The 16,907-nt window shown below is 42.7% G+C and overlaps 1 protein-coding gene across 1 annotated transcript; it reads right to left on the bottom strand.

Moving 5' to 3' along the window:
- Window positions 1-7,974: 7,974 nt before the first annotated feature.
- Window positions 7,975-8,373, bottom strand: LOC120237581 (elongin-C-like). The gene has a single exon (XM_039240962.1). It carries the CDS (start codon window positions 8,311-8,313, stop codon window positions 7,975-7,977), a length of 339 nt encoding a protein of 112 aa, XP_039096893.1. The 5' UTR covers window positions 8,314-8,373.
- Between the last annotated feature and the right edge of the window lie 8,534 nt (window positions 8,374-16,907).

Below are 16,907 nucleotides of genomic sequence, written 5' to 3'. Positions count from 1 at the left end.
TCCAGATTCCTTTTAGAACTCATCTTTTCCCAAGATCAAGGGGTGTTGCATCCAACAGTTTTTTCTGTTTATGTATCAAACAGAAAATGCATGTTTCATTTTCCAAGCTATTCTTTTTTGAGAGTATACTTCTTCGCTTTTTGCATGAATAATTGGTTCAAAATATCTTAGTGTTTCGTGAGAATGTAAACTTTATAATTTTACAGCTGTTCTTGTACGGCCTTTATTTTAAATTCCATTAATATTTGTCCAGTGTCAACTATGTGCTAGGCATTGTTGTAAGTGTTTTGCATATATGAACTTATTTGATCTTCACAACAGCACTCTGGATATGCACTGTCATTATTTCCATTTCACATGTGGGGAAGTCCAAGCACAGAGAGTTGCAGTGACTTTCCTCCAGTCACACAGCCGGTAATGCTGGACCCATGCTTCAAAATCAACAGACGAATGGATCAAGAAGATGTGGTTTATCTATACGATGGAATACTACATGGCAACGAGAAACAATGAAATCTGGCCATGTGTAGCAACATGGATGGACCTTGAGGGTGTTATGCTGAGCGAAATAAGTCAGGCAGAGAAGGACAAATACCATATGTTTGCACGTATAGGAGGATTAGGAGGAACTTAATGGAGGACCATGGGGGAGAAGAAGGGGGGAAATGGTGGGGGAAAGGGAGAGACGCAAACCATGAGAGACTCTTGAATGCTAAGAACAAACTGAGGACTGATGGGTGTGGAGGGAAGGGGGGAGATGGGCATGGAGGATGGCATTTGTTGGGATGAGCACTGGCTGTTACATGGAAACCAACTTGACAATAAACTATTTGTAAAAAAAAAAAAAGTACAGGTTCTGCCTCAGCTGCTCACACTCCTCGGGTTCTGCTATGATACCTCTCTGGCCAGATGCGCTCCGCATTTAACCTGTTTCCCAGGCTCGTACACATGTGGAAGCTGCATTAACTTCTAAAGGCCACTAGCTTTTACTGTACTATACTATGCTAAGTCCAACAAGCTGAACACAGATCTGGTATCATTCCACTTATGTGAGGCGCCTGGAGTAGTCAAATTCATGCAGGCAGAAACTGGAACGATTTCCCTTAATTGGAAGGATGGTTCTTGAGTGGAGGGGAAGGGAGAGGGGAGAATGGGGAGTTGTAGGAACTTTCCTACCTTTACTCAAGCTTTCTTGTCTGCCCTGATCCTCCCCAAACTACCTTTTGAAATCTGACCTTCTTCGGAAAGTTGTGTGTATCCGTCCCCAGTCCCTTGACTTTGGGGAGAATCCTTCTCAACCCCAGGTCTCCATATCCCTCCCTCATGCCACATATCAGCCTTGTATTAAGGTTACTTGGCTTACTTTCCTCATCTTGTCTTAAATCCTGGAGACTAGGTTGGTGAAGCATTGTATTGGGTGTAGCTTCAAAGAGTTTAGCCAGATACCTGGCACAAATCAGGTGCTCTAAAAACTCATATACTCTTCTAAGGTATAAAAGTCAAGACATTTTTTTGGTCAGTAAATTCATCCATAGTCATTTAGCTCAATTTATAACATGGTATGTTGAACTATATCTAAGACAACCATTTAGGTGTTAGTATTATCCAGTGGGGGTAAAACACTAGACCAATAGCTCCTTCCTGTGTTGATTGACACGAGAAGCCCTTCCATGGGCGGTCCTGGGAGAGCAAGATCCGGGGCCAAGGGGCTGTGTGTAGCTGTCGGGGACAGGCCAATTTATGGGATCATGGTTCTTGATGGGAGGCAGGAAGAGGCAGCTAGTTCCCAAAAATAAAAGTGAAAATGTGCTATAAAAATGAATGCACAGAGGGAAGGGGACAGAAAGAGAGCTGTGAGGGTTTGAAAGAGCATTTCTCTTAATTAAAAAGAATGTTTCCTTGATTCAGCATGCCCAACCAAAGGGTCAAAACTGGATTTAAGAGGTTGTTGCAAAAGGATTCCCATCACACTTTCTGTGTATTTGTGGAAGTATAAACTGTTTCATCTGAACAGTTCAGTGATTGTCGCTTCTGTGTCATTAACAGGAGACTCCCATATGAATAGATTATCAACTTCGGTAAGCTGCCATTGGTTATGAGCTCTGAAGAGGAAAATGTCTATCCAAATGAAAAAATATTATTATTGCTACTTTATTACTTTCAAATTCAGCTGAAGCTTTGTGTTGGGGCCATTGGGACATCTTACAGGCATGGCTTTGATCTCTATAGTATTTATTTCCATATCAGTGTGCGTGTTTTTCCCGGGGAATCTCTAGTTTCTGCCTTGGGGGTTCTTTGGCAGTGCAGATGCTGTTAGAGAGTGCAGCTCTGGGATTTGCCATTTCAGTTCACCATGTAGACTTACCTTTGAAGGCTCAAAAACTATCCAAAGGGGGGGTTGGGGAGGAACAGAGTTATTTTTTTCTCTTCCTACCTTTGAGTCCAATTACCTAATAAAGATTCATCATTCCTTTTGTCTGAGGAGCTCTGTGACCTAATTTTGCTCCTTGCCTCGTTTCAGATATCACAACCCATTTTTATGCATTCAGCTTTCCTAATGAAATCCACATGTCTTAAATCAATAAAGCCATTGTTCAGCTCCCTCCCCTTTTTCGCTAGTACTTTTTGCCTGGTCTGTTTTGTTTGCACACTTGTTTGTAGGAAATATGGCTCTTTATCTAGAATTCCCCCCTCTTTGGGGGGTCTTTTTCTTATCTTTCTTTTTAATGCTTACCAGTTCATTCATGTGCAGCTATTAAACATACAGTTCTTTCTTTATTGGGCTAGTCTAAAAGAAATTTTGTTTATGCAGGTTTTCTTTCTCATTAATGTTTGTTTTAGATAGGTTAAGAAATTAACAGTGAGAAACTCAGTGTCTTTGTTCAATATCTTTGTATACATGTTGGACATATAAGACCCCTGTGTAAACTTCAGAAATTCAGCTTTTATTGCCTGTCAGTGTTCCCTCTTTTCCTCAGAATCCCCAGTCTGTCCCTTCTTCCATTCAATAGCCAAGCATTACTGAGTATGTGGAACTTGAAGCACCCCCCCACCCCCCACACTCCCGCCAGATCACGTCAAGACCCTCTTTAGTGGCTTTCTACTCCCAATGAATTGTAAACCCATGGAAGTTGCTTGATGGATAGTTTGGCTACTTTGCAAGAAACATTTTATTTATCTGAAATCCAGGACTTCAACATAGAAACCTACCCACAAGCCCCAGAGTTGGTACCAAATGGTATTTTCTTCTGGAATAGCTCTCTCCAAGTCTTTTCATAAATTCTAAATATTCTCCTTCCCATTAGTAACTTTCATCAGAGTCAAGCAAAATCTAGACCAGCAGCATCTCTTGTGATTTTTCCAGAAATATTTCCTTCTTTTTTTAGTATCTCCAGGTTATCATGGCAGAAAGTATGGATCATATTAGCAAATAGGCACTTGAATACAAAAGGTGATGATGGTGATGAGGATGATGATGATGATGATGATGATGATGATGATGAAGTACCAGGTCCCATGCGGTTAAAACATTAACATTGGGCTATTTTACTTACCAGATTCTCTTGGATTCAACCTAGCGAATGGGAGAGATAGAAGAAGGAATAAGGAGTGCCTGGGTGGCTTAGTCAGTTAAGCACCTGACTTGGGCTTGGGTCCTGATCACAAGGTTTGTGCGTTCATGCCCCACGTGGATTCTGTGTCTCTTCTCTCTCTGCCCCTCCCCTGCTTGTGCTCTCTCTCAAAAATAAATGAACATTAAAAACATTTTTTTTAAAGAAAGAGGACTGAGTAAATGGTGGATCCCAGTGTTCAGATCCTATTCTTTTTTTTTCTTTTATGATCTTCCTTGGCCCTTTTGTGGGTTCCTGCTCATGTTTCTTTTTCTCATTGCAAGCATCTTGCCAGAGTCATGGTAACTCTTTCCCCGCCATCTTCCTTTCCTGCAGTTTTATTTAAATCGTATCCTAAGTGTGAAAAAATGTCCCCCCTCCCTGCCCCCGAAAAACTCTACTGTTACTATTCTGGACTTGATGTGGGAAGGTGAACTTAGAATGAAATCCCCACATGTAGCGTATATAGCTCACTGGCCACTTTAAAAAGCACAAAATAAAATTCAAACCCACCCACGACTGCTTTATTAACATGTTTGTTTGAGGGGAAATAGTTGAAAGGCAAAGCAATGACCACAATCGTTCTGCTTTGTCTACCCAAGAAGAACCATCAGCTTCTAGGGCACCAGTTTCGTTCAAGGAAGACAGAGAAAGGGAGAATCCTGCTCTGTCCTCTGTGGCCAAGGGTGGTTGCCAAATCCCTTTGCTGTCTTCTCCATCTGTCCCTCTAGACTCTTCATGCTTCTGAAACATTTCCTCTCCAATGTCTAGAATTACTTCTCAGTCACTTCTGCGAACTCATTTTGCACACCAATTCAAGTCTGTTGGACATGCAAACATTTCCTGTACACAGACCCTCTTTGGCTCTTTAGAATTATTTTTCGTCTCGAGCTGGGGAGGCATAACATCATCACAGCAGAACTGTGATGACATCAGTGAAGAGTAAGAAAGAGGCAGATGGAAACTGAGCTTGGTTTCACTGGGGATGAATGAATTTTAATTAAAAAAGGGAACACTGTATATGAAAAGTGGGAAGAGTTCCCTGGGATAGGGTCCCGACATTGTGCCTCTGGCTGGTGACAGGATCCTGTGGCTGGTTTGTGGGCTGGAATGAGGCTGGGAAAGCTCTCACAAAGGCTCTGCTCCCCCTCCCAGCCTGGGTTCAGGACTGGCATCCAATACCAACCTGAAGCCAAGACCCTCCCCAACCCCCACTCCCTCTCCAGCACCCTCTTGTCTTTGCACAGGTGTTTGCTCCTGGCTCTATCATTAATTGGCCCAGGGAGCACACGGGGGGTGCTCTTCGAACGGCGATTCTGATCATTATCAAGGGATGCACTAAGGACTGACCAAGTGACTGCCTGTGACCAGCTGGCTATACCTTCACTGATGTTGTGATTTACCGGTTAGTTCTGCTGTGATGATGTTATGCCTGAGTTATAAGTGGGTTTGAGATGACTTAAAGGCTGTGTGTCACATCAAGAATAGAAGAAGACATCATTTTGATCACCAATTCCTGTACTGCGTTGACCAAGATTTTACAGCTTTCTTCTGGCTCAGCATGAGGGAGGTGGTCTGTGACAGGCATGGAGAGAGAAGTGACAGCAAGAATTTTGGCCCTTTTGATCTTAACTCCTTCTACTACCAGGGAGGAAGTGACTGAGAGGAACAAGGGCTTCTCTCCTGACTCCCAGATCTGGTCTAAACTTCTCACTCCTTGTTCTCTTTCCTGGGGCTCCTTTGGTGACCATCATGACCTCTGCAGTCTTGCCCCCACAAGCTCAGTGGAAAAGATGAGTGAAGAGAGAACCAAAGATGTGACTCAAAAAGAGAAAAGGGACACCCATCCAGCACATTCTCATGGAGTTTGGTGACTGCATGCCCAGCTCCTCTGCTTATCAGCCGGAAGACGTGAAACGATTCTGAACCTCTCTGTGGAATGGTTTCTTCACACAGCCTTTTAGAATGGGGATAATACAGCATTGTTGTGAGGATTAAATAACACATAAAAAGCACTTGGTATATTTTCCTGGTACATATTAAGTTCTCTGTAAGTGTCAGCTATTAATAAATTACATATAATCTCTTTATTTTCCTCCTAAAATTTCCCTCCCTCTTTGGTGGCTTAGCACCATGTATTGGCAAGGATGCATCTTATCTTTATCCAGGGATCCTACCCCTTGGGACTCTCTGAGCTTCTTTTGAAGACAGAGTGTGTGGCTTTTTGAGAAAGAGAGGCATCCCAGAATCAGGGAATGATGAGTCCAGAAGGAACCTTGGCAATCTTCCCAACTTGGAATTCATAGCATGGAGCCAGAGATGGGCAAGAGGAAGATTTTCAGTGTGCCTTAGTCATTGTATAGATTGATAGAAACTTTGATAGAACCATGAAGAAGGTGGGAGATTTGGGAGTCTTCCTGCTTCCGTTTGATCCTCTCTGACTTCTTCAGCTCCTGTTCTTTCCTGGCACCCACCTCAATGTATGGTCCACGGGGGTCCCAGGCCTTTTCCTGGGCTCATTAAACCTTCCTTCCCTGGGGGAAGCCTCCTGGTTGGGTTTTAGGAGATTATACGATTCTGGTGACTTACACTGTTAGGAACGGCTGATGTATGTGACCGCATGGCAGTGTTTACATTTTAAAAAGGAAAGCTATTAATCAAGATTATGGGAGAATAAGGTACAATTTTTAGCCTGGAGGGCCTTTCATCTTCCACCAATATTTCAGAAAATCAGGAGTTTGTCACCTCACTTGGTGGAATGTTGGCTGCCAATCACTGATTCAGAGACAGCCTTCTCCCCTCAGCGTGTGTTGAGATATCTCAAAAAGATATTCAGAGAAGAGGGTTCTCTAGTGCCCTACATAGCTCTCCCCGACTGGTCAATAATTCTCACTGTCAGATCGTTTTCTCTTGTATCTGTGCTAAATCCTGTCGGTGCTGTTTGATCCATTCTATTTCCTCCTGCCCTGCCCTCAGTGGAAACAGAAAACAGCTGGTGGCAGTTCCTTGCACACAACAAAGGATTCCGATTTCTGAGGATATTTGGTTAAAAGGTAACTCACTAGGGCAGCCGCCCCCAGTACAGACCTCGCAGGCCATCACTTGGAGGGTTGGGCTCGGGCCTCACACTGCAGAAAAAGCAGGGGCACCATCACACACCAGTTTTATGTCATTGCCGTGTGTGTGACAAATCCCGTGTTTACCTTGGGTGAGCTTCAGAAGGTTCTCGTTGTACCGCATTCCAACTCAGAGCCTGCCACAAAAGGCCCGCGTTTGAACCCTGTTAACATTCTCCACAGCCTTGCAGAGTTCCCGAATGTAGCCAACAAAGTAGCTGCTGTGGAGAACATGGATAGTGTCACCATTGTCAAAGCGTAGTATTCCTTCGTTTTTGAAAAGGGGAGGGTGGATGGATGGGGTTGACACACAATACTATGGGGCCCAAACTCTGTGTGTTCTCGTTTGTGTTATTCCGTCCTTATGTTATTTGAGAGCATGAACCTTTGCCTGCATGGTGCAAAAAGGGAGACGGAAAAAAGGGAAATGGATTCAGAACTCTCACTTTAAAGTGACTGTAGTACAAGTCTGTGCCCAAACGTTCTTGCCAATACAGCAAAAACATATTGCTGTATCTCTACATCCACAATTCTGAAACAAAAATAATTTCCCAGGTTTTTTACCTTACAAGTCTATCTTTGCTGGATTATCTACTGCGTTTCAAGTGGGTTCGAGGAACTGGTATAAAATGCCAGTGTAACTCATCACGATAAAAGCTAATATTTTTTTAAATGTCTATTGATTTTTGAGAGGGAAAGAGAGAGACAGAGACGGAGAACGAGTTGGGGAGGGGCAGAGGGAGAGGGAGAGGGAGACACAGAACCCGAAGCAGGCTCCAGGCTCTGAGCTGTCAGCACAGAGCCTGATGCGGGGCTCGAACTCTCAAACTGCGAGATCATGACCTGAGCCGAAGTCAGATGCTTAACCGACTGAGCCACCCAGGTGCCTGAAAACTAACATGTATCGAGCACGGGTACCAAGTATTTGATGTGTATTAACTTTTGTAAGCGTCTCGACAATGCTCCGAAGTAGGACTGCTATAATTCTCACTTTGTAGATAAGGAAACTGAGGCACAAAAGAATCAGGAACTTGCTCTAGAAGTAGGATTTGAATCTGGACAGAGTGCTTCCAGAGCCCAGACCCTCAGCCACAGCGTGACATGACCTCTACACCCAAAGCCATGAGCTGAACATGGCCATTTCCCTGAAGGCTCAGATTGCATGATGGTGACTAATTAAGCACATAATTTTTTTACAATGATAAAATAAATATAAAGTCTGTTTTCTTAAAAATAATTTATTTTATTTAACAATCTAGGAAGCTCGCAGCCATCGACAATTCCAGTGCAATTTCAGGTGCAATTGGGAATTCAGGGATCTCCGTCGAGCTGCTAGTGTCATGGACCTTGTAGGTAAAATGCACACATACTTTTGATAGCACATGTGAAGGGATCTCTCTAAAACTGACTTCATTAGTTCTGTTCTCAGCAGACTGACCTGGGCCACCCAACATGGCTTTCATTGTTGCGAATGTTAGTGCATGTTCTCTTTTTACAATAAATTCATGAACATCCAAAGATATCAATTTGACATACATGACATCAGGACCTTCACAACCACCATAGGTTTTCTCTTCTCCATCCATTATGTTCTTATGAAATTCTACTTTACTTCCACAAGAATTTTAGTAGTTTCCTGGTGAGGCAGGGACGGAGTCGATCGGCAGCTTCCGTCAAAACAGACATGAAGTCTTATGCAGACACACAACCTCAAAGAAATTTTTAGTGTGTAGGGAATTGTTTCAGGCTGCACCCCGGGTGGGAGGGTGTGTACTTCCTCTCTTCCATGTCTGGGGCACACGTTCAGTGAAAAATTTAAGGGGTACTGTGGTGTACCTTCTCCGTTCCTGGGTCCAGTTGTCCCGCACTGAAGCCAAGGTCAGAGTCAGAGGCTGACAATAGCATTTCTAGCCATTTTTCTTGGAGTGTTGCTCTGTCATCTTCCCTCTTCTCAATGTCATGGGTAGGTCATGCTAATGTCCTCACCTGTGGGGCAAGAAAGGAGCATTTCCTCAGACACTGGGACCAACATCCCAGAAGTAGAGGCTGCACACTGTCACCAGCCATTGCTTCCTGTGCCCTTCCCAGCGTCTGGTCCTTCTGATGCCCCACCCCTGGGTGGGCTGCATTTCCTCCCCAGAGCTCTGGGCCTCTGGGCGTGTGTGCTGAGCTCCACTCCAGCTGTTTGCTGATGATTCCGTGAAACTGGGCAGAAGTCAAAAGGTAAGCTCCTTTTATCGTTGAATGCATCAAAGATGGGCTCAATGTTTGACCGAAAGAGAGTCTTTTCAGATCTTGAAATGTGTCCATGCCCACACTTCCCTCCTTTCTGGGAATCAGGAGCACAGAGAAAGCAGGATCCTATCAGCTTCTCCTTCATGGCACGTTTATAAGGAGGAGCCGGCACACAGCTGTGAGGACGTCTTCTGAGCACCACTGAGAGCGCTACTCCATTTCTCACGGAAGGCTCCGCTGAGCAGCAAGTTTACATTAGCAAAACAAGTTCACTCTATTGGTGTTATTGTTTTCGTCCCTTTCTTTCCATACGGGATGATCACAAACTAAACTCTAAGACAGATTGTGTTCATAAAATGCACCAGGATGACAAATAGCATGCCAAACTGGAATCTATCTCGAGAATATTCTCCTGGTACTGTGGGCATGACCTTTTTCTTTCTCATGTTCTTTTTTTTTTTTTTTTTTTTTGTGTTTTAAATTGCACTTTTTGAAATAACTGCAGATTCACATGCGGTCGTAAGAAACAGCACAGAGAGATCCCATGTACCCTTCGCCAGTTTCCCCCAATGGTAGCATTCTATACTAGTTCAACATCACGACCAAGATATTGATAGTGACACAGTCCAGTTACAGAACATTTCCGACGGCACAAGATCCCTCGTGTTGAAATTTTATAGCCAAGTTCACTCCGCTCCCTGCTGACCCATGCCAACTATGAACCTGTTCTTCATTTCCATAATTTTCTCATTTCAATAATGTTATCTATGGAGTCATGTATAGGATTGAATTCTTTCACGCAGCATAATTCTTGAGAGATTCAACCAGGTTGTTTTGTGTATCAGTAGTTCATTTCTTTTTATTGCTGAGAAGATTCCATGGTAAGAGTGTACCGCAGTTCGTTCAACTGGTCACCCACTGAAGGACTTCTTTTTTCTTTTTTTCTCCAGCTTGGGGCTTTATGAATAAAGTTGCTATAAACAATTGTGCCAGGTTTTTGTGTGAATGTGTTTCATTTCTCTGGGATAAATGCCCAGGTGCACAATTGCTGAATCATGTGTTAGTTGCAGGTTTATTCTTCTTAAAAAAACTGCCAAAGTGTTTTCCAAAGTGGCTGTACCACTTCACTCTCCCATAAGCAGTGCATGAGTAGTACAGTTTTGCTGCATCCTTGCGATCCTGCTAAGCGTGTTGTGATAATCTCACTGTGGTTTGAATTTCCATTTCCCCAATGGCAAAAGATGCTGAACGTCTTTTCCTACGCTTATTCATCATCTGTATATCTCTTCTGTGAAATATCGCTTCATGATTTTTTGCCCATTTTCTAATGTGTGGTTTTCAAATATTTTCTCACTATCTTTAGCTTGTCTTCTCATTCTCTTAACATGGGCTTCGGTAGTGCAAAAGTTCTAAATTTTAATGAAATACAGTTTACCTCATTTTCTTTTATGAATGTGTTTCCGGTGTTAAGTCTAAAAGTCTTTGCTTAGCGCTTAATCTCAAAGATTTTCCTCTATTTTTTTCCCTAGCATTTTATATTTTTACATTTAAATCTCTTATCCATTTTGAGTTTATTTTTGTAGAAGGTATGACACAGAGGCTTGGGTTCATTTCTTGTGTCTGGGTGTCCAATTACCCTAGTTCTGGTTGTTGAAAAGGCTACTCTTCCTCCATTGTAAGTAATAGTACTCGCAACACTATCCAAAATCGGTGAACATATTTCTGTGAGTCTTTTTCTGGGTTCCCCGTTCTAGTCATTGCTTATGGTGCTGCTTCCTCTCACAGGTCCATACAGTTTTGGTTACTTGTATAAGATTGCTTATCATGTAATAAGTCTTGAAATCCACAGTGTTCTTCTATTTCACTTTTTTTTTTTTAAAAGAATCTCTTCTACTTCTTTACCTTTGATATTCATTTTGGGATAGTATTTACTCTATACGTATAAAAACTCTTGCTAGGATTTTGATAGAAATTTCATTAAACCTGTATATAAATTTGGGGAGAATTGATATTTCTACTATATCGAATCTTCCAATCCATGAACAATGTATGTTTATCTATTGAGATTCTGTTTGATTTCACTCATCAGCATGGTGTAATTTTCAGTATATAGGTCTTAGGCCTGGTTTGCCAGATTTATACCTAAGTATTTCTTTTCTTTTCTTTTTTTTTAAGAATTATAAGTGGTATAGTATAATTAGTATAATATAACTTCAGTGTCCAAATGTTCATTGTCAGTATATAGAAATACAACTGGGTTTTGCATGTTTATTTTGTGTCCTATGACCTTAATTGAACTCCTTTATTGGCTCTAGGAGTCCTTGGTAAATTCTTAGGATTTCTTATATAGACAATCATGTCATCTGCAAATAAGGACAATTTTATTTCTTCCTTCCTGATATGTATGTCTTTGATTTTCTTTCCCTGCTTTACTACACTGGTGTGAACTTGCAGTACCATGTTGAATTAGAATAATGGGTGAGGACATCCTTGCCTTTTCCCAATCTTAGGCGGAAAGCATTCAATGTTGGTACATGGTCTATGGATGTCAATTAAGAAAGAGAGACTGTTGGAGTGAATTTAAAGACAACTATATGCTGTCTATAAGAAACCCACTTCAAATATAATGATGTAGGCAGGTTGGAAGGAAAAAAATGGGAAAAGATATATCATGCAAACATCAGTCAAAGAAGTGGCTATATTAATATCAGATAAAGTAGCCTTCAAAGTAAAAACAATTAACAAAGACAGATAAGGAGATTATGTAATGATTAAAGGGTTAATCCACTAAGGAGACGTATCAATCCACTGCTGTTTTCTTTCCAAATGTTTGGAGATTTTCTTGTTATCTTTCTATTATGGATTTACAGTTTGATTCCGTTATTAAAATTTTTTTTAATGTTTATTTTTGAGAGACAGAGAGACAGAGTGTGAGTGGGGGAGGGGCAGAGAGAGAGGGAGACACAGAATCTGAAGCAGGCTCCAGGCTCTGAGCTGTCAGTATAGAGCCTGATGTGGGCATGAATGGTGAGATCATGACCTGAGCTGAAGTTGGACGCTTAACTGACTGAGCCACCCAGGCGCCCAGTTCGATTCCATTGTGGTCAGAGAACACACTGTGTGATTGATTTTCAAGTGTTTAAAATTTCTTGAAAAAATTTTTAGAGGCCTGGGATATGGTCTATCTTGATATCTGGTCTGTAGGTTCTTGTAAAGAAGGCACATTCTGCTGTTGCTGGGTGATGTTTGAAAATTTTTTTAATGTTTATTTTATTTTTGAGAGAAACAGAGAGAGCACGAACAGGGGGAGGAGCAGAGAGAGAAGGAGACACAGGATCCGAAGCAGGCCCCAGGCTCTGAGCTGTCAGCACAAACAGGGGCTTGAACTCATCGAGCGGAAGTCAGCGCTTCATTGACTGAGACACCCAGGCACCCCTGGGTGGTGTTGTTACTACCCAGAGGGGTGAATTTCTAGCTCTCTACTCTTCTCTGACCGCCCGTTGAGGATACGAGAGGAAGTTGGTGGGGTCCTCGGTGGGGGGGGCGGGGGGGTGGCGGTTAGCCTGTTGCAGCCTGTGAAGGTAAAATTCTAGCCTCCTCACTTGACAATTTCTGGCAGGAGTAGGGCCACAGGCATTTCTGTGGTGTTCGACTGGAGATGAAGACCTATTGTTTAAGATAATCTGATGAAGCTGGCCCTTTCCTGGTCCTTTGGCTGGAGAGAACAGGCTTTCTTTTTTGTGTGTCCATGGGTTTTCCCAGTTGCCTACTTCCTCAGATACATGTCTTGACACATGAGGCAAAATGAAAGCCCAGGCAACTCACCACGGTGTCATTCTTTGGGTCCCAAGGTCTTTAGCCATCTTCTTTGCACCCTTCATGGTTTTATACATAATGTCTGAGATTTCTAGTTGGACTCAGCAAATGGAATGGAAAAAACTATCTCTACCCCATCTTCTGGAAGAAGTCAGTCTCTCATGGCTTTAACAATGTTAACATAAAAAGACATAGCCCTTTGATGCTTTAGTCTTCGGTTTCTCGATCACTCACTTCCCTCTTTTTAAATACATTTTTTTCAGATTTATTTATTTATTTAGTTTGAAAGAGAGAGAGAGCTTGTGAGCAGAGATGGGGGCAAAGTGAGAGAGAGAATCCCAAGCAGGCTCCATGCTATTAGCACAGAGCCCAACATGGGGCTCGATCCCATGAACCTTGGGATTATGACCTTACCCAAAATCAAGAGTCAGACGCTTAACCAACCAAGCCACCCAGGTCCCCTGACTTCCTTCTTTTTTAAAAAACGTTCTCAAATTACAATGACTTCTCTTTAGGAGAGACTTAAAACAAAGGAGTTAGAGACATAGTTGCTTGGATTTCTATGAGTGTGTTAAACTCTGTTTCTCTACCTCTTCTTTCAGAAAATGGGCTTGGACGTCCTGTGTTTGTCTACAGTGGTTTGTTCTTGGAGTATGCCCTGGGTCCAGAATGCCAAAGGTCTTCTGGAATTGAGGTCTGGGCACAGATTAAGAATGAGGCTAAGGCTTATTCTTGGGTGAAGCAGACATGGCTGGCAGGAAGCAAGAATAAGAATATAAGTCATCTCAACCAGGGCAAGATCCTGTCTATCTCCAGCAGCCATAACAAAGTACCACAGACTGGATGGCTTAAACCTGGATTTTAATCTCCCCACAGTTTTGGAGGCTAGAAGTCCTAGATCAAGATGTTGGCAGGGTTTTTCTCTGAGGCCTCTCTTCTTGCCTTAGAGATGGCCTTCTTCTTCTCCCTGTGTCTTCACAAGATCTCTTCCCTGCATATCTCTAGGTCTAAATCTCCTCTTCTTATCAGGACTAGGGCCCACCTTAATGACTGCATTTAAACTTAATTACCTCTTTAAAGACCCTATCTCCGAATACAGTCACATTGAGGGTTCAGGCTTCAACATATTAATTTTGGAAGACACCATTCAGCCCATAACCAAACCCCAGATAGAAAATGCGAAAGCGAAAGACAGATAGGGTAGAATGAGCCCTCCGTGAGACTTCAAGATGGAGCAGGTCAACAGAGTATCTACTGATTTCACTCAGTTGTATTTTCAACAGATTCTGATGTAATGTTCATTCCCAGAACATCCTGGCTTTGCCGGGTTCAACTTCTAGCTCTACTTATTTCTTAATTATTCTTATTAATACAAGGGAAAGTTAGGTCACTAGGGGAATTTTCCTAGGCACTGAATGCATGTCAAATCCATTTTTCTTTTCTATTGAAATATGCATAAATGTATAATATGTACCAATCTGGAGTGTGCTTCTCAGTGTTTGAATACGTGTACATCTTTGTAACCATCACTCAGATCAAGACATAGCACATGCTAAGAAATATGTGTCCAGAAAGTTCCTTGTTCACTTTCGAGTCAGTCCCAGGTTTTCCGCCTGGAGGTAACCACTCCAGACTCCTGTTCTTGAATATCATAGAAGTGAAGTCATACAATACATACCCTTTTGTGTCTGGCTTCTTTTGCTCAACATAATGTCTGTGAGATTCATGTATGTTGTTGTGAGTGGTCTGTAGCCTTCATTTCTGAGCTGTATCCTATTATATGAATGTAGCACAATTTATTTATCCATTCTCTTATTGATGGACGTAGGGGTGGTTTCCAATTTGGAGTTATTATGAATAAAGCTGCTATAAACATTCTTGTATAATTCTTTTGGCAGATCTCTGCACAAATTGCTCTTGGGTACATAAATCTAGGAGTAGGATTTCTGGGTCATATCAAAACCACTTATTAAATTAAATTTGATAAGCAGATATAAGCAAGTTTAGGTCACTTTTTCCTTCTGGTTGGTTATTTTTTGCAATGGTTCTCTGGACTTCAGTCAAGCATATCACATATCTTTGTGATATTTAGTTACATCCTAACTTTAATTAAAGGTATGATAAATTACAAAAAATTGACCACTTAAAAAGGTATAGACCAACATTTTACATTACACCTAAGATGTGGCAAAGTGGGGAATATCTGTAATAAAATAGAAGTTATATCCTGAGATTTTTAAATTGGTGTTACATTTCAAAATAGAAGGCTTTTCATCTAAAGATTTCATGGAAAGAAGAGATTATATACTAACTTCCTGGTAATGATGTGAATCAGAGACAAATTCTTATCCTTCATAAGCTCTTCTAGTGCACTATAACATTCTGGCTCTCTGAGAGAAATAAAATTGATAATGTGTTATCAAAATGACCCTTCTTCACCATTAGGAGTTCTGTATCATTAGGAGATTAGACCGGGATGGGGGCTGGGCCCAGAGAGGAAGGATCTAAGAGGTTGTTCCAGACCCCAGATATTTGTGTTGGTTTCTGAGCCACCTGAGAAATACCCACATCAGTGCTAATAGGATTGGGTCCCACTGAGTTTTTATCAGGCCACCCTGTTGACTAGTACAGAGGTTCCCCATGGTGTGCCCAGACTAGGTCCCTTGGTTCTTGGGCTGGCAGTGGGGCTGAAGCTTCCAGAACATCCTGGCCTTTTGCTTCTGGCTTTGAGCCACCATATGTCTTTACCTTGTCCCCCCAGTGTGTGGTTCAAATATGATCAGATTCTCTATGTACTGTAACCCCAAAGAAGATGAGAAGCACTCTGTTGGGTCCTATTCCCTCAAGTTAAATTGAACAGCACCAAAAATCTTCTGGAAGAGCTTAAGTTTCACGGACTCCCCTTTTCAGAGGCTCAATACACGGAATCGCCCCTACTACATCTTCTTCTCTATAGTTCTTGCATTACTTCATTTTTGTAAACAGGTGTAGTAGAGAGAATCCTCATGCTTACCTCCCTTAAAGCCAACCACCCACAGGAGAACTGTGAGGCGTGAGTTGGACTTGGCGGACAGCTACCACCCTGGAGGACATGAAAGAACTCAGCATCTTGTGGCCATCGGCTGAGAAGTTGCAAAGACCTCTGTGGACACAGCGGTCCTGTTCTGCGGGTTGATGATGTTGCCTCAAAGCACAACACAAAGGGCGGTGACCAGAGATGGGGGCTCCTGATGCTGGTCAGGAGTGAGTGACAGGCAAGAGGACCTGAGCTCACAGGACCAGCAGATTTCCACCTTCTCCTTTTGGGGGACAGACAGCTAGAACCACTGTGGGCACCTTTGCTTGGTGGCGATCAGTTTGCTGGTGGGGGTGGGGACAGCCCAAAGACCCTCTCTGCCCAGTGCCATTTGCAAAAGGCACTGATGCGTTCTCTTGTAAACACTCCATTTCGTTTATTTCTGGTGATTAAATCTAGGTCATTTGGGGGAAAAATAGAAAGAGAAAGATAACCACCAATCACAGTTTTGATGAGCACAAGATAACCACGGAGAATACCTGGAGCTGATAGGATTCCCCCAGGAGCAAAGCAATTTTAGCTCTCAGCATTTTAACCTTATCTGCCTAACCTTCGTGCACACCAAGGTACGATTTCTCTTAGCTCTTATCGAATATCTAAATGAGCTGAGGGATCCCCTGTCACTGCCATTATGGATGTTAGCCCCCCAGGGGAACCAGAGCTATTGCATAACCACCACTAATAGGCTCTGGGAAAATTCCTCCCAGGAGCACCGGTCCCTGGCGTCCTGGCCTTATCTCAGGTACCCTAAGATATGGTGCCATTTCTGTTTTCTTCCCTCCACCCCTGTCACACTGGATGGGAGCAGCTAAAAAACTTAGGAAAATCCAGAACTTCCAGGACTCAGCACAGTGTGACTAGAAACTGGTTTTGGAAACAGACTGGCTCTTCCTGGTCATATAAGTTGCCACCTTCTCGGGGCGCCTGGGGGGCTTAGTCTGTCAAGCGTCCGACTTTCGCTTAGGTCATGATCTCGCGGTTCGTGGGTTCGTGCCCCGCGTCGGGCTCTGTGCTGACTGCCAGCTCAGAGCCTGGTGCCTGTTTCAGTCTGTG

Source organism: Hyaena hyaena, unplaced genomic scaffold (genome assembly GCF_003009895.1).
Source record: "Hyaena hyaena isolate Hyena2069 unplaced genomic scaffold, ASM300989v1 scaffold_184, whole genome shotgun sequence".
Lineage (NCBI taxonomy): Eukaryota > Metazoa > Chordata > Mammalia > Carnivora > Hyaenidae > Hyaena > Hyaena hyaena.
This window is presented reverse-complemented; position numbering and strand designations above follow the sequence as displayed.

Coding starts and splice junctions, on each gene's coding strand:
- LOC120237581 (XM_039240962.1), bottom strand. CDS start 8,313: ATGGATGGAGAAGAGAAAACCTATGGTGGTTGTGAAGGTCCTGATGTC.